Genomic DNA, 26,564 nt, shown 5'->3' on the forward strand with positions numbered 1-26,564 from the left:
CTAATAGAAAAATAAAAGTCATTAAAACATGCTCAGTTTTGCTGAATTCAGAGTTCTGCATGGTTTTCAATTCTTTCTTTGGGGTCCTTCCTTCCCTGTTTTCAGGCATTCATACCAATTAATGAAATTGCCAAATGTCATTAATAAAATATGTAGAAATCCTAATGCACAAGTCTAGTAAAGAGTATGCAGCAGCATGCCACATGCCGGTGATCTTTGATGTAATGAACAGGGAAGGATCTTGCAAAAGAGCATAAATGTTAGAAGATGAGATCATAACCTGAGGGTCAGAGGCATTGTTAAAACGTAAGTAACTTTATAGAGAGAGTGGTAGTTAAGTGGAACAGCCTTTCAGCAAAAGTGGCAGAGGGTAATACAGCAAGGGAATTTAAATATGCATGAGGCAGGCATAAGGCTATTCTCAATATAAGACAAGACCATGGGCCAAATACAGTTTATGGTTTTTCATCAGAAAATACAGGTAGACCAGATGGGGCGAATATTTTGCAGTCTAATTGCATCTATAGAGTCATGAATGTAAAGGTAAATCTTAACCAACCTACTTGGAAACCTGTCACATAAAAACAATCATTTATTATATATATATATATATATATATATATATATATATATACATATATATATATATATACACACGCACAGTATACCACGGTAGCGTTATTGAATCATTGTGCAGCGCTACGGAATATGATGGCGCTATTTTCTTTCTTGCAGACACAGGCAGTTCACGTAATATTTACGACACCCCATTTCTACAGCCTGTAGATTGAGTCCAGACTCTCTTCTTTCTCCATGTGTGTTTGTTACAGTTGTTACCGGCACACTTCGGTGACATCGTGCAGGCATGGCGGGTCAGGTTACCTATACAGGGCACCGGAGGGTTATATACACAGAATATCGGGCTCAGAGAAGAGATTCCCAACTTAACACTTCATTTCTGGAGGAGCACAGAGGGAGGGTGACTATGGCACTTGTGCAAACATAGCACAGGACAAGGTGTGAAATAGTCACACTTCATGGGAGGCACTGACCTGTTTAGAAAAGGTGAACTTTAGAAGGCCACCGGGGTCTTATTAGACAAGCACATGCATGCACGTTCTTATTTTTCATAGTAGTGGTAATAATATTGCTGACGCTTTTTCAAGATTAATTTGCCAAACACGGAAAGATAAATGAAGATCTTTAAAAAGTACAGGTCCCAGGCAAACTGGCAATCAGTGCTAGAGGGACGGATCCATAAGCTACGGTGGCCTGCTTCTTCATGTGTTATTCTGGTGTCTTGAGTCATAGAGCTCTACAATGAGGTCGCAGTAAGATGTATGACTTTTTCTAGCATAGGTTTTATTTTTTTCCTCTTGTTCCCTTTTGTGACAACCTAGCCAGAGAGGTGGAATAGTCAGTCACTGCAGGAGAAGTAAGAATAATAGTTTATTCGTTAAATAGTGTTTATTTTTCAACAAAATGAGCACTTTTAATAACAGCCTTTTTTTAGAGCAGAAGTTGTGCTACTTGATTCAACGTTGGCTGGGGACAGAACGTCTTGAAATTCTTTGGCAGCCACTCATATTCTAATCACTGTTGTTCTGCACATCACTAAGCAAAATATGAAATACTTCAGGAGCCAGACTCAGTCTTCGTAATCATTGCTACAGAGTAATAGGGAAGAATGCTTTACCATGCCATAAATATTCATTTGTGATGTAAACATTTTCATAACGTAACATTACATCTTGGAGTACCGGAAACGTGAATTGAAATGCGTAAAATCAATAATAACTACTCAACTGATATTTGTATAAAGCTGTGGTTACACATCTTGGACTCGATTCTATTACCATCTTCAGCAAAAATCCATCGACCATGGTTGGAAACTCTCCCTTTGCAATACTGTTACACACTATGGTCAGTACTAATGTTTGATAAAATTTCACCTTTCTCACATATACTCCCATAGAAAGCAGTGTGAACAAGAAGAGCTTTTACTATCCTATTTCCATCCCTTAAAGTTAACGTGTGATACATTGATATGATTGTAGATTTCTGGTGCTCATTACTACTACTAAAAGCAGTTCTACATACATGTGACGTGATCACAGGCATTGTCGCTGTGATAAATCAATTAAAATAACACACATCCTGTAATACTACACAAATGACAACAGATGAAAATCAACCTTTGCTATGCTAAATAAAATACACTCCATAATTCTCCCATAAAAGGAATACGTCTTCCAAGTGGCCAAAATAAATGCATGGATGTAGTGCATGTCTAATACAAACAACACCTTTACTACCTCTTTTAATAGTAACCTCTTTTTGCTATTTCTGACCTCAATGTCTAAACCCTGTGATGTATAACCATTTAATTGGGTTTTATAAGCATGGATGTAATTTAGATATTCAACACTAATGTGCTGTTATTGCCATGAATCAATTTACTATTTACAACAGGCATCATATATTTTATTTTGATCTGGTTGGTTTATGTGATAAACTGACATGCATTGTGACCATCTCAGCTGTATGGCAGGTAAGACTTGACAGCAAAAAAAATGCAATTTCCAATCGGAGTGGCTGATTGGATGACCAAAATAGAATTATAAAACTTAATCAGTAATTTTACAATTTATCTGTTTAACATCACAATAAACATTTTACTGAAGTATAAAAAAATTGTTCCCCTTGTTTCTGCCATTATTAAGTGACACCACTAGAGGGAGCTAGTGGCCTTTTCTAGTTTCAAACTAGAAAAGGTCACTATTGATATAAAGCAAAAGTTGTGGGAAACTTGTGACATCCAAGTTGTGTAGAGATTCATACAGGTTACACATATAATTCATATAGGATTCACCAGCATCTGGGGTAGTAAAGGAACTCAATGGGTTTCCCTTTTCACCGAATAATTCTGTTAAGAATAAGTAATCAAGTATGTTGCTGTTTTGCTCAGAATGTCAGTGACCAGAAACATAGAATTTACTGCAAACAGCATCTAATCCACCCCTTATTGCTAATGTAAAGTCCTAAATCTTAATCAATTCTTGGTCTTTTCCTAGATTCAGGAGAGCCATATACCTTCACCATGCATGTTTAAATTCCCTCACCATATTAGCCTCTACCACTTCTGCTGGGAGGCTCTTCCACTTATCTACCACCCTTACAGCAAAGTAAAAGTGTTATATGTAAGGCTCTGAATATATTATGACCTCTTGTCCTGACATTTCTCCTCTTTTGAATTATACTTCCATCCTACTAATTAGGCAATGTTGCCCTAGGGTTCTATGCTGTGGACCTGTGACTCCATTCTGAGATGCCCCATGTCTTGGCTACCCTATTAGCAGCCACAGTACATAAATGAGATCTCACCAACCAGCCATATACACTGTGGGGGACTGTACCAGCTGCCATAGCCTCCACAGTAAATGGCATATTTAGCTCTGGCGCTGTCCTAGCCCCAACCCGGGTTGCCCCCTCCACGCCGCTATATTTTCTAGTATTTCTAGGCCAGAATACACCCCGCCGACCATAGTGCTGAACTCATCGCCTGTATATTATACTTATATTAAGGCAGATCTAGTCAATTGTACTCTGAGTTATAAAGTAATCAGTGCAAACAGTAATTACCTAAAAGATTGAACTTGACAGGCTTGTGACTTTTTTCAAACCTCACTAATTGTTATTATATATAGCATCGCAAAGAATACCAAGAGGGTGAGAAGTTGGCTCTTTGGCCCTTGGCTAGCCTAATAGCTAATGCTAGACATTGTTTTCTTAGCCTGGCCGCATATGTAATAAACAGGTTCAGACAGCCCCTCTGTAATCATGGCACACGGGCTATGCTAGGGATTCCAGGTCTAAGTGTGCAGAAGACCAGTTTCCCAAGTTGACACCTTGGTCCTGGGATGGCTAGGTGCCGATGTCATGAATAGACTTTGCCACTTGCATAAACACTGGGCTTTCTAAGGTGTGAAATGATCACACTTCTCGTACGTGTGTCCAGTGACTTACTGGAAAATTAATGGAAAATAACTTAACCTGTTTTCCAGATTACTTCAGTGAGTATATCATTAGTGATATATATGTATGTATGTATGTGTGTATATATATATATATATATATATATATATATATATATATATATATATATATAATTGTAATTATGGACTTCCTGTCTATTCTATAAAACAGACAAGCTTCCATGTGTTTACCCATAAACATGTGTGTATAGAAACAGAATTTGACAATTGATAAGAATAATTCTGCCCATCTAGTCTGCCTATTTTTCATACAGTACGGACTCAGACCTTAACCAGCCCTTGATCTCGTCTTAGATTCAGGATAGCTTTATGCCTACCCCAATCGCCGTACCCACGTCTATTAGCATACATGTTGTTGTTTATTTACTATCATTAATATTTTAATGAAAACACTTTAATTCTCTCTCAAATCATTGAAATTCTTGGTGTACATTGGTAGATGAGTTACTTACAGGAAGCCCCCAGGAACACATACATTTCTTAGACATGCCTATAATAATAGGAATAAAACATTCAGAGATGATTACTAAAGCACAATCTGTTCCTTCCATTAGTAGACTCATTAAAAGTAAGAGTAAATATATTGATGACTTTACTGAGCAAAAACAAGTACCCATAGGGACCAATCTCAATAGGGGGTAAAATTTGTCGCCTTTTGGCACACTTCGCATGCAAATGTTACAAGCCTGAGGGAATGACTTACTCTCGGGCAAACAAATATACCAGGAGACAGACAGCTGTTAAAATGCTCATTGACGATTGAATGAAGGTATATTTTAAATATGTATTTAGTGGATTGCGGTGTCATCGCTGTACATTGCCATTCATTGCAGAAGCAAATATAGTTCTGATGCTAGCATTCTGGGCTATATTATTTAAATATATTACAAGTAGTGGGGGTGCATTGGAAAATCAACCTTAATGCCCCTGCCAATTCATATTTACCATTCTAATAGAATATGGAAATTATGCTAGTTTTTTTTTTGTTTTCTTCTAAATTATTTCTTGCTTCAACCTAATAATCCATGCAAACACTTTATAAAGAAGTATGTGTACACCCGGTCAAATTTTAGGATGACAGAAAACTTTGAACACAAAAACGTGACAATCATTAATAGGCTTTGAACATCATGGAATAATCACATTTTAAAAAAGAACTACAAGGGACATTACATATTATAATCCATTTATCAAAGTGTGTAGAGTTACATCGTAGAAATCCTGACATGCTGCTATTTTCTTGGAAAAGGCCATTACTTTTAGACATTTTCATTTACAAAAAATCCAACATGCCAATAAGGGCCATGTGATCAAACATTTCTGTTTATAAGCATGGTTAATTTGTAGCTTTTTTTCATTTATTTCTTAGGCATATGATATTTGGCTCTGTGTCCTATATTAAGAGAACAAATTACACTTAAGCACTGCTTAGAAAAGTGACCTCTGCATTCTTTATTTTTAGTTAATTTTCTGGAGGGTGAAAATGCACACTTCTTACTCTGGGAACCTTCTTCCCAGGGACCCCCTGCTCTGCCCATCAAGCTTTGATGTGTGGATGATGGCAGGGAAGGTGACAATTCACACCTCTAGTAACTGTATAAAGTCAGGACTGGCCATTCACTTGCAGCATTTACCAGAGACTGTCAGAGGAGCACAGTTACCCACAGACATGGATCTCTCTCCAGAACTACTCTACTTTAAGGACAATATTGGGCCTCAAGAATGGAACCAGAAGCAGCAGTGGAGTTCCTCTGATTCTGAAGGATACTCCAGCCTTTCCCCAGCCTCTTCCACAGATTCCTTCAGCTTCTCACCTCCATATGAATCGTGTGCCTTCCCTAAAGAGTCATACACCAACTTCAACACTGATCTGCCCCAGACAGACAGGCTGGAAACTAGAAACAGGTCACTAACAGCAAGGAAGAGCAATAGGAAAAGGATGGTTTGCAACCAGAGGCAGAGTGCCAGTGAACGGGAGAAGATGAGAATGAGGAACCTATCTACAGCTCTGCAGAATGTGAGAAGATATCTTCCTCCACAAGTGGCACCAGCGGGGAAAAGCCTGACCAAAATCGAGACACTGCGGCTAACCATCCGCTACATCTCTCATCTGTCCGAGGTTTTGGGTCTTGATGAGGAGATCCTGATGAAAAGAAGGGAAGAGACCATCCGAAGGTCTAGGATTTGCCCTGTTGGTATGAACTGCTTCCAAGGACGAATGCACGAGCTCTGTCCTGAGGCTACAACCACGTTCCCAGATGTTTCATCTCCATCACCCTCTGCCTATTCTCCTGGCCTGTTTGAAGATCAAGCTGGCTTCCAGAACATGTACATAGAATGCCAAAGTTCTGTGCCACATACTTCAGTACTGGGTGCAGCGGAGACCCCTTCATACTCTCCTTGTGCAATGATGACCTCACCAATCCATGACATCACCCAGACAGTCACACAGGAAGATTTCACTGCAACTTCACCTATTTCTCCAGATCTGGGCTTTTGTCAGGTATGCAGCATACTCTATATTCATTCATCGCTCCCATTCTTATAATGCTGTCACGGTAGCTGATAAAATAGAGGTCATTTGGGGAAATGTGAAAAGCTTGGAATGATATGGGTCAGTCTTATACTGAATACAGAGACTAATAATGAAGTCATACTAGGATATGTAAAAAAAATATATATATTATATTAATTTTGTAATATGCAATCTAAGCATAAATAATTCCTTATATCAGTAACTCATATCAGCTTAATGTAACTGAATTCATATATATTTGTGGTAGCAGCAGCACTGTACATATTTTTAATACAGGTTAGTTGTGGGTAACACAGTATAATGATACATTTATTGCCAATGCTATGCGTTTCCACAGTATACTTTTTACTTTAAATGTCAGTTACGGTAAATCAACTTAGTCTGGGTTTTGGGGAAAATCTATCCATCTTGAGAGGTGTTTAGTAGATCTAGAAATGTAGAAATGTATATGTCTCAAACATGATTTAACATATATGCTGTTTTTCATTCTAGAACTTAATTGATGACATGTGGGAAGAGCTCCAAGAAAAAGATCTTTGGACATCATTTCAACCACCAGAAACAGCCCAGCCACAGCAATTCTGTTAAGGAATCCCATTGATATATATTATCTGTTAGCTCTTCTATAAAATATTTTATTCTGTGCATATGTAAATATATATTATCTAACTGTAAAAAGAAACATTTATATATCTATGAAACGTGTATTTCATATACTCCATATATGTATTTTTATATATTCCATATATAAGCAAATATAATTTATAATATTTAAATGATCTTCTGACTGTTTTTTTTTCACATTATTTATCTGAATGGACAATTTTATGTTGGAGATGCATCCAAAAGTTGATATGTCACTTTTGTCAATTCCTAAATTTTACAGTTTTATACAATAAATAAGCCCTTATGTGTATCCTCTTACTCCTTTTAGTATGTTTATAATTGTTCCTCCCGATTTAAATATTTCTCATTTCTTATAATGGACTGATCCAGAGGAAGGCAGAAAAAAAACAAACAAACAAATAATAATAATAAAAAAAGGCCAACAAAGCCGGCCAATTACATAAGGGTTAAAAATTCCTTTCTGACCCCAAGTAAGGTGATCAGCTTCCTCCCTCGATCAGCCACCTGAAGTGACTTATATAGAAGCGGAAGACGGTCCCTACCCTGCAGAGATGAAAATCTAACACCTAGAACACAAAACAGAAAATTGAGGTTGCTGTCGTATAGAACATAAACTGTAATAGGTAGTGTCCAATACAAAGTAATGAAGTACCTGCCCTGCAGTCTTATTGGGAGGGTCCAATACAGAGAATAGAAGTCATTGTCCTAGATGTCTTACAACCTAAATAAATTCTAATAAAAACACAAAAAAAACATAAAAGGTCTGCTCTGCAGAGATTAAAAACTCTTCTCTATCGGAATGCTATATCAGTCATCCGGGTCACAAATAGAGTTAAAAAAATATTAATAATATTTTTTTCAACAGGAAATGGAAAATATTACAAATGTATAAAATAAAAAAATATAAAAAGTCTCATGAGGATCAGTGCAGTTCCGCAACGCGTTTCACCCTTTCACGAGCTTCTATCGGGCGTGTTGTTATCTTTTGTGTGCATCTCCTTGCTTCCATTGGTGTTGCACCACTTTTGAGTGCCTGTCTACAAACTTTTGGGGTTTGTCTAATATGAAAGACACAATTCAGACAGGGTAAGTGCTTATCCTGACCGTCAGTGCTTATCTCCTGTGAAGACTACTACACATTTCATAATAAATACAAGGGATTCACTTTTCTGTCCTATCCAGTGGGAATTTCCACCAAAGAAATGGTGAACTGTAATCATGTCACTATGTACAAAACTTTGTTTCCTTTCCAGTTCCTAAAGCTAACAGTTAATATTTTGAATACACCATGCAAGTCACCATTCATTTAAATAAATAAAAAAAACATTGATTCCCACCACATGATAATCCTGGCAGACAGATTTACTTTCCTCCCGTGTAACTCAAATTTCCAGATTTAACTTCTATTCCTTTCTTAATAACTGACCATAACCCGGGGGGGGGGGGGTTTATACAAGCATTTCTACACCCCCAGGATTTGCTTACTTGTTCCCTGTTGATCTAGTGGGGTGTTTTCCCGAGGAGATACACAATGACACTCTCCAGAGTCCAGCTAGCTATCATTGCACTTCAGGGAATCACAGCTCAGTGAGACTTGACACACAAATGGAGTGCAGTAATCCGCAGCAGACGCACACAGACCTGCAAGTCTGCAATGCAGCAGCAGAACTGGGGGGGGGTACCATCTTGAGGCTGGAAGCAGGGTCGTAACTAGAAACCACAGGGCCCAGTGTGAAAAATGCCCTGGGGCCCCGACTTTAACAAGCAACATGTCCCACACTGCCACCTTTTCCCCCAAACAGCTTATCAGTGCCATGTTTGTCAACAAGCAGTTTGTCTTTGCCCCCAAACTACAAAAAAGAGATGGAGCCTAAAATGCCAAGCTGTCAGTTTGTGTTGGTTGTAATGCCACGTTAATTTTTTAGATTTTAAAGGGAAATTTCACTAAGCAATCCGTGGTTGCAATTTTGCTAATATTAGATTGCAATTTGTTAATCATTGTATAGCCTTGCCCCATTTACAAATGTTCCTTGGCATGTATGCTGTGTTATGATCCATGATATGTTTATGACTCATGACAGATGGTGGTGAGAGACCTACACAGATCTGTCACTGATTGATCATAAAGTAACACCCTGCAACATTATTATACATGAAAAAATTAACCCCTTAATGACAAAGCCTGTACAGGTACGGGCTCAAAATCAATTGTTTTCAATGGGTTTAGGGACCGCCCATTGTCCTTAAGGGGTTAAGTCTGAGAATAATTAAATCCATCAGCAGAGTTAGTGACCTGGACCCATAAATCAAAGGACAGCATGGTAACATTTATAGCATCAGAAGAAACATTGGCAGCAGAAACAATTTCCAGAGGAGACCTAACAATATCAGCCCTTTTGTTAACCCGCTAGTACTGCAGTCACACCTGTTGCCAATAACATTTATAAATACCTCATTCTATTTGTGTTTGAAAACATAATTATTTTAATTAGCAAAAAGTAATCAGCCATCCCTTTAGATGTGTGCTGCTCTATAAGTGCGTGTTGTCATTAAACCAGCAGGGGGCACACACATATTTTTGATTACACTGTGTAGACGGAACATCTATTGTTGCTTCCTTAAAAGCTTAACCAACTCATAGAAGCCCTCAACAAAGCTTCAGTGACACTTGTCAGGGTTTAAAAGAGAGCTCCCAGCTTAGCCTTTTTATTGCTAGTAGCACTTTTTATAAGTACGGTTTAATTTTGTATTTTAAAACAAATCTAGCTTTCACAGAATATTTTTGCATCTGTATATCTGCTACAAGTATGTTTTTAGGTCTGTTAGTTCTGCCCAATCTACTAGACAATGACACCAAATGTCACACAAATATCAAATGAACACCTACAATAGCATATCACCCCAATATTTCAGGTGTCAGGACAGTTTTGTTGGGAGGCAGACCTATTGGTTGGAAGGGTGGAACTAGGAGAACCTTCCTTACCCTTTATGAGCTAGTGAAGCTAAACATCCAGATATGGCATAGTGACATAGTGAGGTAGCTGTTGGAGCTGTTATTAAGGTGTGGGCTATAAAACTAGGCCAATATGCCCATGATCCCGATTGCTTGCAAAGGTGGGAAGGTAGGACTGCTCAGCAAGACAGTGGAACAGTGTCTAAAAAATTGGGACTATCCCACAGAAAATAGGACACTTAGGAGGTATGCAATGGAAACATCCATATTTGCAGATACAGAAAGTTTATTGGAACAATATGAATTAAAATCCACTCAATCACTGTATACAACACTATCTCACTCCACTCACTCTCGTTCAAGAGTTTATCTTATTTAGTCTGGCACCTGGGTTTGTTTCTGTTCACAAATAGTGTGAGCTGCTGTGCTCCTACCACAAGGCCACATAAAGTCATGCTAGTTGACTCCCCCAAGCACCCGCCTCCAAGATCAGGCTGGCCTAGGATTAACGGCTGGCCCTGCTGGAAGAATGTGGGCCATTACTGTACTCAAGCGATGTTGCTGAACATAAAATGAGTCAGCACTGGCGCCTAACCTGTGAAACATTTTTTTTTTCCACTTTTTTTTCTGTCACATACATATGGTCAGAGACTGTTACACCATATTTCCAATGCCCCTTGTGGCCATGTGAGGACTTGCACATGACCAGTGTAAGTAACAGCACAGAGAATCAATACACAAACTTTAAAAACACACTACATAATAAAATACTAATACTATAATAATACATTAATATAAATACTGTTCAAAAACACTTGGATTAAAATATTGGAGATTCCTTCACACTATATGGTCATATATTGGTTAGCTTGGCCAAAGTACCCCAATTCTGATGGTTTTCACCCGTCCTACCATAGCTATAGTGTAATGTATGTAGCATGGTGGGTCTAAAAACATATCACATAACATATAACCTATTCCAAGGTAGGGCTGACATCATCCAGCCCAGGAGTCAAGCCCAAGTTAGTGGCACAGTAATACTATATCTAAAATATTTGTCTAAGAACATATTCAATGTATAACATCATGTCCTACACATATATATATCAAAATATCCCTGTGGATCAAAATATTGGGCAAAAGGTCCAGCTTTGTACATGAATCATGTTGTGTTTTTTCTATGTGAATACATTAATAGTAATGTGGTAAAAACATACAATACATGCATTTATAGTTATATGGCTAAAATAAGGCTTATAAAGGCGTACCTTTTAAACTATAGTGGTAGTACCAGAGTAATTTTATTGTTGTTCAGTTAAGTATTCCTTTAATAGACAAATGCAACCGCCCCTTTCTAAAGAATTGATGGATTCTTAATGGATTTGGCCTTTTCTTTTTAAAGTAACCATTTATTATAAAAGAAATAATGCACTATTCTGAGTCCTCATTGTAATCAGATAATAAAAAGGAAAACTATTTTAGAAACCCCATTGGGATAGAAGAGGTTAACCAGCAAAACTGCCACTTGGTTTGATTATTCCCATCTTACCTTTATATCCAATCTTTTGTCTCCTGCTCAGTAACTGTATTTTATGGCCAGTTATGGCAAATTGAAGATAAAATCTTGTGAATGGGAGGCTAGGGAAACTATTATTTAACTTGGAACTCAATAAATGACAAAAAAGATGAAAAGAACAACTGAAATAAAATAAAATTAAATTACAAAGCTTTAATTTCACTACAAACAATACACAGAATAATGTAGAGTTGAAATCCTGCTGTGATTCTAGTTAGCGTCCACTTCTGCACAGAAAGCTATAGCTGTCACCATGTGTCATGTGGATTAGTACCTATACAATACATTCTACAACAATTGTCAATTATCTTAATCAGCGGCCCATTCTGAATTAAGAAATGGAACTTGACATCCACTTACGGCATTAGTAGTTTTGTATACCTGCCAATATTTGCCCAAGCCTACTAAGTTATCACATTTGTACAGTCTACCCCTCAGCATGTGTTCAATAATAACAACTCTTTATCTAAATAAATAGACATAATGATCAGTTTGTCCTATGACCCAAAGAAGCAGGACACAAGAGATCCAAAGATCCAAAGAAAAAAGGATCCACTTGATCCAAAGAAAAAAGGACGCTGGATAAAGAGAAAACTTCACAGTTTATTGGATATACCGGGCAGAAAAGCGCAGATGTTTTGAGGCACAATGCCTCTTTTTTAATGTTTTACTGCTCTGAATGGAATAAAGAGTCCTTTATAGAGGTACAGCCCTGATATTATTTTGGATTTTGAATTATTATCCAAATGATGGATCCAGGCCATAATCTACATAAGGTAGACTAGGCATGTAAAGAGAAAAGGTAGACCTGCCAACTCTTATTATTCTGCATGCACTCCTGTTATGCCCACTCATTTAAACCTGAGGGGGCCAAAGCACTGAGTGTTGTCATGGGTAGCCCCAAACAGGTATCTGAGGCTGAAGTATTTTTTAGCCCCAAGTCTCTGGGACAGCCTGCTACTTCCTACTTCAGCCTTCTTTGGGCCCCACTTCCCCACCTTTCATGCAAGGTAATCCAGGCATCCAGTGGGGCCAGGTAACCCTCACATAAATATTCTGTATATATACACCGATCAGCCATAACATTATAACCACTGAATGGGCAGCGTAAGGATCTGAGTGAATTTGACAAGGACCAAATTGTGATGGCTAGACGACTTGGTCAGAGCATCTCCAACACTGCAGCTCTTGTGCGGTGTTCCCAGTCTGCAGTGGTCAGTACCTGTCAAATGTGGTCCAAGGAAGGTAAAGCAGTGAAACGACAACAGCTTTATGGACAGCCAAGGCTCACTGATGCACGTGGGGGGGGCAAAGGCTGGCACGTGTGGTCAAATCCAACAGACAAGCTCAAATTGGTGAAAAAGTTAATGTTGCTACTGATAGAAAGGTGTCAGAATACACAGTACATTGCAGTTTGTTGCTACGCAGACCAGTCAGGGTGCCCATGCTGACCCATGTCTGCAATGGGCACCTGAGAATAAGAACTGGACCATGGAGCAATGGAAGAAGGTGGCCTGGTGTGATGAACTACATTTTCTTTTACATGACGTGGGTGGTCGGGTACACGTGCGTCGCTTGCCTGGAGAACACATGGCACCAGGATGCATCCATGGAGGCCTCACCTCGCAACTAACAGGACTTAAAGGATCTGCTGCTAGCGTCTTTGTGCAGATTCCACAGCACACCTTCAGAGGTCTAGTGGAGTCCATGCCTCGACGGGTCAGGGCTGTTTTGGTAGCACAATATTGGGCTGGTGGTCATAATTTAATGGCTGATCGATATACATATACATATATGTATATATACCGTATTGGCTCGAATATAGGCCGCACTTTTTTCCCCCACTTTAAGTCTTTAAAGTGGGGGTGCGGCCTATATTCGGGGTCTAGGGCCCGACGCCCGGGACATGCAGTGGTGTAGGGGACCTGCATCCTACTCTCTGATAGGCTCAGACAGCCTCCCCTGCCAGCACTTCCCACGGGGGGGGGGTGCCGGCACGGGAGGTTGTCTAAGCGCATCGTGCGGACGGTCACCGGCTGCAGCGATGCGGGTCAACAGCCTCCGCTGCCGGCACGTCTGCACGATGTGCTTTAACAATCTCCCTTGCCGGGAATTCCCACGGGGGGCTTCGGGCGCTAGACCCCGAATATAGGCAAGACTTAAAGTGGGGGAAAAAAGTGCGGCCTGTATTCGAGCCAATACGGTATATATATATATATATATATATATATATATATATGTATATCGATCAGCCATAACATTATGACCACCAGCCCAATATTGTGCTACCAAAACAGCCCTGACCCGTTGAGGCATGGACTCCACTAGACCTCTGAAGGTGTTACCTCTGCCCCCAAGACTTACCAGAGAGGACAGTGGCAGCATATCTCGTGGGGGGGGCAGTGGTAGCATATCTCGGGGAGGGAGGACAGTGGCAGCATATCTCGTGGGGGGGAGGACAGTGGCATCATATCTTGGGGGGGACAGAGTGGCAGCATGTTTTTTTGGTGCTTTTTTAAATAAAAAAACTTTTACTTTAAAAAAGCACCAAACTTTTAGGGTGCGGCCTATATACGGGGGCGGCCTATATCCGAGCCAATACGGTATATACATCATAATACACTATTTACAGATCACATGTACTTCTGGCTCCTTGATTATCAAAGGGGCTTAACAAACATAAAAAATAAATAGCTCAAAGTGGAAACATTTAAGAAAATCTACTTTCTGTGGCTGGTTTAGACTCTTAAAATGGAATAAACACATAAATAATTGAATAGATACTTTGAATTTGTGTAAGGTTCCTGGATAAAAAATACGTTCATTTGATAGATTGTGACACATTTCATCTCTGGCCCAGTGCGCGAACAAAGAAAAAGGCAGATGTGAACCAAAAAAGAAACACCAGGAGATTTTATCAAGTTGATTGAATTCACATCATGAAGACTGTACCTTTGATTTAACATTCTGTCAGTTTGCATCAAGTAAAATTCTAAATAAATTGGGTTCTAAATAAGCAAATGATTCTAATGTGCCAAAATGAAGATAGAGAGCATTGTTTACTAAGGTAAGGGAATAATAGGCGGTTGGGTTAATAAACTCCCCATAAGACATAAAAGAAACAGACCAGGAGCAGGGGGTGAGAAAAGCTTAACTGACACCTTGAGTTAATGATATTGAAATATTTTTTTATTTTATTCTTTCCTACCTGTCAGCTAATTGAATGAACACTGCAGGCTAAAAAATGACAATTTGATCTGTATCTTATGGCTTTAATGATATGTATCTTTCAATTCAAGGTTAGTTAGATGACTCATATGTGAAGTGTATTTCTATAGCGTTGACTTGTGACCATCTTAGTTCGTGTGTTGCTTAATTGCCACTGCCCTTGAAAAGCCTACACTAGGGTGTGGGTTAAGGGTGCAGTTCCACCTGAAACAACATTCCTAGTTGAATGATCAAACCCTTTCGATATATACATTTTAATCAAGCACAATCTTGCCTCATTTATAACTTTTTGCAGGGAATACTTTTTTTGTAACAAGTGACACAAAACAGGCACTGATAGGTTGTTGCCAAAGAAAAAAAAATGTTTTTTTTGCTGTAAACGTTTAGAGAAATAAAATAACAAATCTGCTAAGTATTTATATTTGCTAGACAACCCAGTTAATATTTTGTCCAAGGGATCTTAAAATAATAAAGGAGGCACAGATAAAAAAGATTTTTATCCTGGGACTTCAAGACATTAAAAAGCTGGGACCACTGTGACCTAGAGATCTTAAGACAATCCCTGTTACTGCTGGTCATATTGGGTTTAAAAAAACTCTTGGTAGTGTCTGAATCTTTTTGACTGTTATAAAAATCTAAAATTAAAAACATTAATATTTATCATGGAAAATAAAATTGACACATCATAGTCCTCATTTGAAATCAAAATTACATATAATGTAATTCATAGAGAGAACTCAAGGTTTACATTGTTTTCTTCATAGCATCACATAATCCCAAACCTTTACACAAGCACAAAGCATGTGATTAAACATATTTAATAAACGCTTCCAAATCCCATTATGTGAAAATTTACCCTCAGGCTATGTGAAAAAAGTGCAAAAATCTTGTAATTCCTTATAATTTCTAAGGCTTGATTTATGAATAAGTGGAGGATAGAGTTAGCATTTAAAATCCATGTTTGGTGGTGGTGTGGGGGGGGTTAATGTAATCTTTTTTTTATTACAACTCATAATTCTGGTTACATTTGAGTGCTTTTATTAGCTCAATTTTCTCAGGGGGTGTAATAAATCCATAGTTGCCTGGATTCTATGAATGTACAAGAAATATTGCTCTATGTGGGTTGATGAAGCTTGCCTTACGCTAGCTCATATATTCATGGGCACATGATGCACTGCGAGTGAATGAAGTCACTAGCAACATTCTAAGGACAGATCTCCTTTCATTCTCACTCCAGCAGCAGAAAGGAGTTTACACAGCAACAGTGTAGTTACTAACAGTCAGGGCACAGGAGGAATAGACTATATATTTATCTTTTTGTATATTCTGCACACACATATATATATATATATATTTTATTTATTTATTTTATTTTTTATTATTATTTTATTTTTTTTTGTCTATCAAGCCTATCTTTATACAGAAGGATGCAGGAGAGTTAAGTGTGTAGGTGCCCATAACTATTTTCTGCTGGAGTAGCTTGTTCACTTCTCATGCATTAACACCTTTTTGGCATCTGAAAGCACACACAGTAATGGTGTTGAAGTGAGAGAGGTCTGTGTGACATTTATTAAAAAGCACCTGATAAGAGGATTTATTTTATATTCTTTGAAGAAGAACCTGCCTTGGATCTGCACTTTGTTTTTCCTTAAGGAAGAAAACACACCTTTTTGGACAACAAACCATTTTTTATTGTATTAAGAATAGGAAAGGAGTGATCCTCTGACATTCTTGTATTCCAGGGTTTACCCTCACAGGATGCTATGTGTGCAGGGTGAGCTGAGGATACTGTGAATATTCACAGCGCTGCTCTGTAGGTGTGCTCGGCTCTGAATTCATGTGAAGTTTTAATTTTCTACATTGCCTTTATCTTCTTCGGTTGGAAGTTTTTTAAGAAGGTATAGTGCATTATTATTATTATTATTATTATTATTATTATTATGTTATACATACATTGTGGTATATTTACAGTAACCTCATGTCTTATGTGTGTTATAAGCTGCCCCAGAAAGTAAATCACTTGCCTATTATCCTGATTACTTTTTTTGCCACATTTCTAAACACTGCATTTGCTTCTGTCATTATGGAATGGTAGAAACAAGAAAACCTTATTCTCATACGCACAGTGTGTTTCTGTGTATTCAGAGTAATCGTATTGTTTCTAATGATTCTCAGTGTCTCCAGACCAGGAATGGATAAGAGAAGCTCCTCAGCAGATTTTAGAAAAAAAGCTCCCTCAATTGCCATTTGCTGAGTTGTAGTCCAAAAGATCTCAGCCTTAGTCCCCGAGTCCACACTAGCTGGGATTCAGTTAGTATTGGGGATAATTGCACTTTTATCACTGTGCTGATTTCAGATCTGACATCAAACCCTAGCATGGTAACCTTGGTTAAGACCTTTATGTAAAGGCACATGTTGGCAGTTTGTAAAGCAATCATTTTGTTTCCAACAAATATGATTCATTAGGTCTATAAATTAATCCATATCTGATGTACAGTACTAGACCTGGTCTACAGACAATTGATATGAATACATTAGGAAAGATGGTTCCTGCACCATAGAGCTTACAATCTAAGTAAAATAACATTTAAGTATGAAAGTGGTTGGCATTACACAAAGCGCTATGCCAGCCTGCAAGCTTCATGCATGTATCCTGTTGTGCTTCCAGATGGCCATGACATTTCACATGTGGGAATTCTGTGCTTATTTGTGTGTGAATTTATTATGGACCAGATCAAAGCAGGGCATTATTTTTACAAAAATAAGGCACCATATGTGTGCGTACCTTGTGAAGTGTTGTGTATTGTAATCCTATGTGGGCTTTGTGTGCAATCTACATGTATCTACAACCACATATATTAGATATATTTACAAAGAGATAAATTATAAGACTATAAGACTTTTACTTTTTGGCTTCAATGGGGAAAATGTGTCCAGAACCCAATACTCAAAGGGTTAATATCTAGTAGAGACACATTGTGAAACAGGGGGGGTTGTAATGCAAACTATATGAATGAAACTAGACCCCTGGGATCTCACTTGTATCAGCCTGACTCAGCCATTTACAATTAAATCTTTAAAATTGAATTTTTACCCAAGGAAATCGAGGATTGGCTGTAGTATAGCTTTATAGTTTATAATCGCAGATCTTTTGGCAATCTGTAATTATTTCTACTGTTACTTTAATGGTTTAATTTACTGATTTGTAATTGGGTTTTAAATCACTGACTTGATTCAAGGTTTAATTTGGTCCACAATATGTGATTCACAAAGCCCTACTAACACAACTACTACTTTTTAGTGAAAATGAACCTGTTTTTAAAGGCAGAGAACTTTAATCACATTATCATGACCATAGTTGTCATTATTTGGTCTGTTGACTATTTTCTTATTTGTTTTTCACCATCTGAGAGTGACGTATACGTACATATTTGACATTACAACTGCAAAAATCTTATTTTTCCAATACAAGAAAAAATCCTAAATAAATTCAGTGAATTTCTATGAATTTAGATCGCAAATTCAATTGACATTGATTATATGAATTTAGGACAGCATAAGTTAAATTACATTACAATGTAAGTCTGCCTTTACACCATTATTTATTTATTATTTTTATTATGACCTCCTGGTATCCTCGCTGCTCTGGAATCTTTGGTTATTTTGTGAGTGTGGGATTATGTGTCCTCATGTCTTTAGATGATAGGTGTACTCCTGGCAGTAGGAAATTCCTAACAAAGTGCACCAAATATCTGCCTACTGCATTTTCCGCCCAGAACCGTTTTATTGTCCAATATAATGTGATAGAGTCTCAAGTTTCTAGTGCTTTCTGGAGATGTATTTTATTTCCAATGAAATGCCCACTCCTGATTTCCAATGTAATTAACAGTCCCAATGTCCCAGGGCTGTGTGTGTATCTAAGTAACATTATAAAGAATATTGAACTAGATACGAATGCAATCTAAATATATGGAAGCCTAAACACAGTTTTGGAAGGAATGTCTGACAATGTTCCTATTCACGTGTAAAACAAGATTTGGGAATGAAGGTATTTTTCTATAAGGGGCTCATTTACTGAAATTCAAGTGGGCCAAAGTGTTGCTAATTGTCTGGTTTGGCCCAAATGTATCAGTGCTGGTATTTGTTACTATGAAATCAGGCTACCTTGCATATAAAGTTTGTCTTGGTCCTTTGGCACTGTACATCCTACCAAAGGCAATAAAAAAATATTTCGTAAACATCCCCCCAAAATATTCAGATCTGGGGAACTAGCCTGCAAAAGATAATACCCCTGAGTTAAGATACTAAATTAAGTACCTACCGCTAGAAATCTGGTCAAAATGAATACTAAATTTCTTCCCATGTTCAGTTCTACTGGATGAAGGCTGCAGGGGCATAACTAGAAACCATGGGCCCCCCAACTTCAACAGCTGGTCTGTGTCATCATTGCCCCCACAGAACTGGTCTGTGCCGTCTTTGCCACTCCCCCCCTTTTACACAACATATGTAAACACACTTACACAAATTACACATACTTACTCATACTCACTAACACACACTCCATCTAACCCCACTCATGCATGCTCACAAGTACACATCATCTATACATATACTTATATATATATATATATATATATATATATATATGCAAACACATAAATCCTACCTCCCACACCCATTTACACTGTGTGGGCAGCCTAGGTTTCACCAAGTTCAATACGTTCCTGTCTCCCTGTGCCAGTTCAAAATAGTTTAGAAAGGGAACCTCCGACCTGGACTGGTGCGGTGTAGGTCGAAAGAGCGCTCGGTACGAGGAGACAGGAAGAAGGGGTTGCAAGGGCCCCGTCGCATCTGCAACCGCTGCGACCCCTGTAGTTACGTCAGTGCTGCTATGCCTATCCCAGTCCTAAGTCACTACAACACGTTTATTAATTTTGACATACTCTCTGTAATTCTCTCTTTCATCGTCTTCATTGATTCTAACTGCATTATGAAAAAAAGATAATGGCTATTTAATTTGTTGTAAAATCTTTAGCACATACAGTGTTTTTGTTAAAACTTTAATGTTACTGTTGTTAAGAAGACAGTTTAATCGACCCGTAAATACTAAATAGTTGATTTTAGGATAGCAAGACATTTTTTAGTCTGAAAGAAAAGTAAACTGAAATGTTTCCCTCCCACAGAAATGAATATCACCACAAGAGTGGCCAGCATCAGCTGTACCAATGCACAATCGCACAACGGCATATGTGGATTTGATCCAAACAGGACTTCAAGTAACCTAACTCATGAATACCTCCAGCTCCCCACATTCACCCCTGCGGCCAAGGCACGCGTCATCATAACCTTTGTTATTTTTACTTTGTCTGCCTTCTGCAACTTAGCCGCTCTTTGGGCAGCTGCCCATACAAGTCGGAAGAAAAGGTCTCATGTACGTATCCTAATCCTTAACCTCACAACCGCAGACCTCCTGGTAACCTTCATTGTGATGCCACTGGATGCCATCTGGAATATAACTGTGCAATGGCAAGCAGGAGACATAGCCTGTAGAATCCTTATGTTCCTCAAGCTTCTGTCCATGTACTCCTGTGCTTTTGTCACTGTTGTCATCAGCATTGACCGACAATCAGCCATTCTGAACCCCTTGGGCATCAACGAAGCAAAGAAAAAGAACAAGATAATGCTGTCAGCAGCTTGGCTAATGAGCGTTGTGCACTCATTACCACAGGTACCCAACCTTTAAAAAAAAACATCAAGTTTAGCTGAAGTTGAAAAGGGCATTCTTACAGTGAGGTGGCACCAGTAGACTGTATCTATATGTATCCAATAAAAACATTCGGCAGAAATGAATACATCAATTTGTGTTGGTAAATACTGATCAATCGTTTTGCCCAAGAACTGGTCTATTTTAGTTCTGAGCTCAGGCTTGCCAGTATATTATAATTATATATACTTACATCTCCTAATGAAGTTTATAGATATCATTCTAATAAAAAAGATGCAAATCAGACGATAAAATAAGACTTCCAAGTGTAAATGGCAGATTATAACAGATCAGCAAATAGATCAAGTGGGAAGTGCAGTTTCAATTCCCATTCAGATATCAGGGAAATGCTTTTTTAAAGCACCATATTTTACCGTTTTCCCATTATTTGATTTCGGACACAGTTTGCAGTCGCTGGATATTGTCACCCTGTAGCCAGGTCTCTGAAGACTTGGTATTTTGATGGAGGATGTAGGCTGTCCTGTTAGCTGTCAGCTCCACTAAAGACTTCAGTGGTCTCCATTTTTGGGGGACCAAGAACTTTCAACCCTACTGCTGGCCTCTTGGCCTGGGAGGGAAGAAGGGTTGGATCCTCTTGGACCAAGAAGTGCTGGGGAGCTGTTGGTCCACTGTGGACGACCATGGTACTGCATCATATATTTCTACCTGTTTGGTCAACACGGCGGGCTTTAATTTTTTTTCCCATTTAAGATGGATGTTTATTGCTTTCTAAAACAATGTGAGATTCCAATAAACACTAGTTAGATAATACTGTCAGTAAACCTTTACCATACAATATATATAATATATACTACAATTTAAAAGTTAGTCACTTAGCTGTTTTCATGGAAAACAAGGAACACAGGAGTGATGACTGTTGATAAAGGGCCTCTGTACGCCAATGAAGATATTCCATTGAAATCAGCCGTTTCCAGCTACAACATCAACAACGTCTACACTGTATTTCTGATCCATTTATTTTAATGGGCAAAACATGCCTATATATATATATATATACATATATATATATATATATATATATATATATATATATATATATATATATATATATATATATAATCTCATAATACTACCAAGAGTTGCCAAAGTTTAGCAAGCATTTCTCGTTTAAATCAAGGTCTTTCTTTTCTCTCCCTCCCTCTCATTCCTTCTCTATTTGTCTTTTTTCTCTTCTTCTCGTTCATATCTTTTGTGAGACAAAAAAATGCTTTCCTGTAATCCATTTATCAACTATTTCTGGATGGCCTTGAATATAAAATAGAATATTTTGGCTACATCGGCTATAATAAGGTCTCTGCTTCCTGTTTGACATAACCTGGCCAAAAATAAATTTTGTTTTTGAGGCAAAAAAAATAAAGCTCAGTCGGAGAAAGTGCTATGACATGACGTCAAAACCTTTCTCTTAACTAGGTTTATGTAGCTATTTATTAACTCAGTGAATGGTAGGTGATGTACAGGTTTAACTCAATTCCCAATATTGCAAGAACATTCTCTAAAGAGAAATAACATTAATAGTAATGTGTATTGCCACAAAAAATAGAAATTCTATTGCCAAGAAATGAAACCTTTTCCTATAAGTCATATCTAGGTTATTCTTCTTTTCTTTTTTTTTCTCTAGCTTTTTCTGTTCCACACAGTTACCATTACTGAACCACAGCATTTCACCCAATGTACCACAAGAGGAAGCTTCCCACAGCACTGGCAGGAGACGACATATAACATGGTGAGCTTTGTATGCCTGTTTCTTCTACCCCTGCTCATCATGATATCCTGCTACTCAAGGATCTTGTTGGAGATCTCCAGACGTATGAGCAAGGGAACACGTAAGTTAAAAGGGAACTAACATCAGATTAAAAATACATTTTCAAAAATATTGTGCTGCTTTCTTTTTTTTTAATAAAGCAATTCTTCTTCTTGCATAATATAATGTTTTCAGGCATTTGCGTGTTTGCCATTTTTATGTGTTTAAGCTTGTTTGTTGTAGTCCTGTCTACTAGACAAACATCCTAACTTCTTATCATGCTGCCTTTTGGTAAACAATAGAATTGCTCAGTGTTAATCACACAGCCTGACACTTTCATTAAAGTCTTTGGAGGCCATAAAGAATCAGTTCAGTTTGGTGCATGAGTGGGGAAAGTTACCCAAAATATCATGCCAGATAACAATGGCAGCCTATTGGCATTGTTTTTTTCACTGCTAATCTACGATACTTTACAGAGCACTGTATTTTATGCTTTAAAGGCCCATTAAAGCCACAGGTTGACTTTTCTTTATACTTTGCAGTTTTCATAGTGTTTAAAGTCCCTGCACTTCCGTAGAGGTATTTAAAGCCTTTCCGCCGTTTCATGTAAGCATTGATATTTCCAAAATATTGGGTTTCATCCATTGTTCTGTTTTAGCAAAGTGGATGAATGAATGCCTAATCATAAAGGTTACTTTAGAAACTTGGCAATTAACGCCATTATTGTATATTATATTATTATGTGCATGATCACGATTAAAAAAGGTCACCCACTACTGTCTTTATCTGAGGCAGGGTAAGGTTCAGTACTCTTTATTGTTTTTAAGAGAATATAAATTGGCTCAGTTTTAGAAATGCAGAATAATTACCTGCTTTTAAAACGCTTAGAGAAGATAATTATTAGTTTATTGTGGGCAGTTATTATATTTTAGCAGTGACTATATTTGGCTACATACTTTAAGTGGAAAGTGGGTTAATAGCAGCTGTTGTGGAATTACCACTCCCATTACACTAATAAGCAGACATTGTACAGCGCTGCGGAATATGATGGCGCTATATAAAACAATAAATAATAATAATAAAAAAGAAAATAGTGATGATTGGAGATGATGACGTTACTTCTTCTTTATATAAAAAGTAATATTTTCATGAAGCTATTTTTGTTTTGATGATATGTCTGGGAGATTTTAGAATGTAATGGACCTCCTGGACTATCATAAAGCTTTTAATATTAACACAATGGCTGAAGATTGAAAGGTGGTAGTGAATGAAATGAAAAGTTAAAGACACAAAGTAGCTCAGTAATTTTCTCCAGGAGGGCAAGTTATCACATATTCAGGAGTAATAGTTGCAAAACACTTTCCAAAGTTCAGAACCTCGAGCAGAAAGGATGGAAATTGTAGATAATCACGGACCCGGTTTGTGGTTTGCAGAACACTTTCAGCTCATAGATGATTTTTTTGCTGAGAGGTTTAATCTGTATCCTAATTTCAGCCTGGGCATAGACCTGTAATTACTATACGCTGGCTACATACCATGCACAATGCAACTAGACACTTACGTTGTGAAAACAGATTTGCACATTATTTATACAGAAATGCTGAAAACTGAAATGAATCAAACATTATATTTTCATAAATTGTTGTGTGCATAAATAAGAATGTTTTTAATTCATATGTAGTTAAATTAAAGGGACAGTCTACTGCTCCAAACAGCCTAACCAACTATGAATGCATTTTAAACTATTTAGTAAGTCCTTTACTATTATTACGTTATGCATTTTTTACCTGCAGCCATGCATTGCACAGGCATGGGGAGGACTTTATTTGCTGTGCTCCCTGCCAACATTCATTCATCACAATGCCACACTAATCTTCAAAGCGAGCTAGGGGTCCGTCACGTCAACGCAAATGGAGCCATGCAACCCGGCAGGGTGTTTCTATGTGAGACATTCTGCAGAGCAAGAAGAAAATGTTTACAATAAATACTGCTCTTCAGCTAACATGAACCGCTGGCCTTATTATAAGGGAAAAAGTGAAATGCATAAGAAATAATGTCTAGCATTAATTAATGGATATTAATGGCTACTAATGAAGCTACAAATGCAAGTAGTTGTGCTACTACACGTGCAACTTACATTGGCTCAATTTACAGAAGAAGAGCAAAGATAAATGATAGGGCACATTCTTTGTATTCCTCAGTGTGGATTTAACCCCTTTAATTTCTACATTTTGGATGTGAAACCTAAGGATGTTCCAAATAGCTCAATATAATGTGTAAGGTGACACCATCTCTTTCATGGTGTGATGAAAGATTTTGTTTAGTAATCTGACAAACACCCATTTCTATCATGTTTTCAGTTATAAATTGGGGAAAATAGTTCACATGAAATCAGGTTTTCTTCTGTTTCAGTTTCCTCCAAAGAAATTTATTTAAGACGTTCCAAGAACAATATCCCAAAAGCACGGATGAGGACCCTGAAGATGAGCATTGTGATTGTGAGCTCTTTTATTATATGTTGGACACCTTATTATCTACTAGGCCTGTGGTATTGGTTCTATCCGGAAGCAATGGAAGAGAAAGTTTCACAATCTTTAACGCACATTCTTTTCATCTTTGGCCTACTGAACGCCTGCTTGGATCCCATCACTTATGGACTTTTTACCATACATTTCCGGAAAGGTCTTCAGCGCTACTGTCGAAGTGGAAGGACATCAGATCCTGACACCAGTTCATCTGTAACTGGGTCCTTTCGCTGTTCGGTGTCCTCATTCCGTGCTAAGAAAATGATGGTCTTGAACCAGGAACTGCAAGGAAGACAGGCCTACAATGGCTTGTCAGCCCAAGCAGAGTTCAGGACAAATGGCCTTACCAGTAGCTGCCTATAAGTATGACAGAGGTGTTAAACAAACTACTGTACATTTTATAGCCTGCAAAATACTGCCTAATGCCATGAAACCTATGGCGGACACAGGGTTGGGTTACAGAGGATTTTGGAATATGAACAACAGTGCATTTTAGTGCATTCACCGAATATAGCTTTTCACTTCCTTCCTGTTCCCCATTCCATATAAATCAAATTGCATGTGCTCTTATGTCCTGGATTTTCCTGGTTAAGCAGGAGAAGATGGTGACCTTTTATAAACTGTGATGCCACAGCCTCTACCAGATTTATTCTTAAAGATAATAGCACCAATGTAATGACATTGGCATATAAAGTAAGGGGATATGGATAGGTAGGATATCAATGGATTTCCACTTCTAAGGCCAGTTCATATGGCTTGACATGAGAAGACTCTAATGCATATCCATGCATATTCTTAGACGACAATGGGCACAATCATTCCTGATTTTTCTTAAAGAATAGCTTAAGTTATGAAATGGATAAAACTTTAACACAGCATTAAAGCGCCATTCAAATCTTCAAGATGATGCTCAAAATGTTACAAAAGAATTCAGAATTACTCCTATCAGTAACTTAATATGCATAAACAAAACTTCATTCATAATAGGACAAATCTTATGGCTAGATTAATGTGGCTCATGATAAAGTATTTAACACTCTAGTATGAGGATGTCAGTGCTCAAATACGGTAATTAGTATTGTCATAAGTGATTATCCAAAGTGCTTCTTTTTCCACACAAATGGCAGCGTTATTCAAATGCCTGTGAGATGGAGCTTAGCGATCATCAGTCAGGCATACTAAATGTTGCACATTCCCATAAGAGTAGAGACTGGAACATGAACATAGATTTAAAGTAATAGCACCAGAAAATGACAGCACATAATAACCATATCAACCCATAAAACTCACTAAATAAGGTAAAAAAAAATCACTAAAAACCTCTGAGAGGCTGGAATACTTTTTAATCACTAATCGGCAATAGGATGCATTATAAGGAGGCACATCATTGAACATGGTATCTGCTTAGTTATTATAAGGAGGCACATCATTGAACATGGTGTCTGCTTAGTTATGTATTATTTGTATCCTTGTTGATACTATCACCATTGTTGATGGGATGAGACACGACCGCAGGGTCATATAAGGGTCTAACTCAG

General features: G+C 37.9%; 2 protein-coding genes across 2 annotated transcripts; both read left to right on the forward strand.

The window, feature by feature from the left end:
* The first annotated feature begins 5,724 nt into the window (after positions 1-5,724).
* On the forward strand, positions 5,725-7,179 carry LOC128491451 (mesoderm posterior protein 1-like). Its single transcript, XM_053463772.1, has 2 exons — positions 5,725-6,558; positions 7,084-7,179. Exons 1-2 carry the CDS (start codon positions 5,725-5,727, stop codon positions 7,177-7,179), a joined length of 930 nt encoding a protein of 309 aa, XP_053319747.1.
* Positions 7,180-20,160: 12,981 nt separating this feature from the next.
* LOC128492763 (putative gonadotropin-releasing hormone II receptor) lies at positions 20,161-25,463 on the forward strand. The gene is made up of 3 exons (XM_053465447.1): positions 20,161-20,703; positions 22,379-22,583; positions 24,914-25,463. The coding sequence occupies exons 1-3, from the start codon at positions 20,161-20,163 to the stop codon at positions 25,387-25,389; spliced, it is 1,224 nt and encodes a 407-aa protein (XP_053321422.1). The 3' UTR covers positions 25,390-25,463.
* The last annotated feature ends 1,101 nt before the right edge of the window (positions 25,464-26,564 follow it).

This window comes from Spea bombifrons, chromosome 4, assembly GCF_027358695.1.
Source record: "Spea bombifrons isolate aSpeBom1 chromosome 4, aSpeBom1.2.pri, whole genome shotgun sequence".
NCBI lineage: Eukaryota > Metazoa > Chordata > Amphibia > Anura > Pelobatidae > Spea > Spea bombifrons.

What these genes read in the sequence shown, in the direction of transcription:
- LOC128492763 (XM_053465447.1), top strand. Translation starts at nt 20,161, where the DNA reads ATGAATATCACCACAAGAGTGGCCAGCATCAGCTGTACCAATGCACAA. An exon ending in TTGTGCACTCATTACCACAG is followed by an intron (nt 20,704 to 22,378) that starts GTACCCAACCTT and finishes TTTTTTCTCTAG; the next exon opens with CTTTTTCTGTTCCACACAGT. An exon ending in ACGTATGAGCAAGGGAACAC is followed by an intron (nt 22,584 to 24,913) that starts GTAAGTTAAAAG and finishes CTTCTGTTTCAG; the next exon opens with TTTCCTCCAAAGAAATTTAT.
- LOC128491451 (XM_053463772.1), top strand. Translation starts at nt 5,725, where the DNA reads ATGGATCTCTCTCCAGAACTACTCTACTTTAAGGACAATATTGGGCCT. An exon ending in CAGATCTGGGCTTTTGTCAG is followed by an intron (nt 6,559 to 7,083) that starts GTATGCAGCATA and finishes TTTTCATTCTAG; the next exon opens with AACTTAATTGATGACATGTG.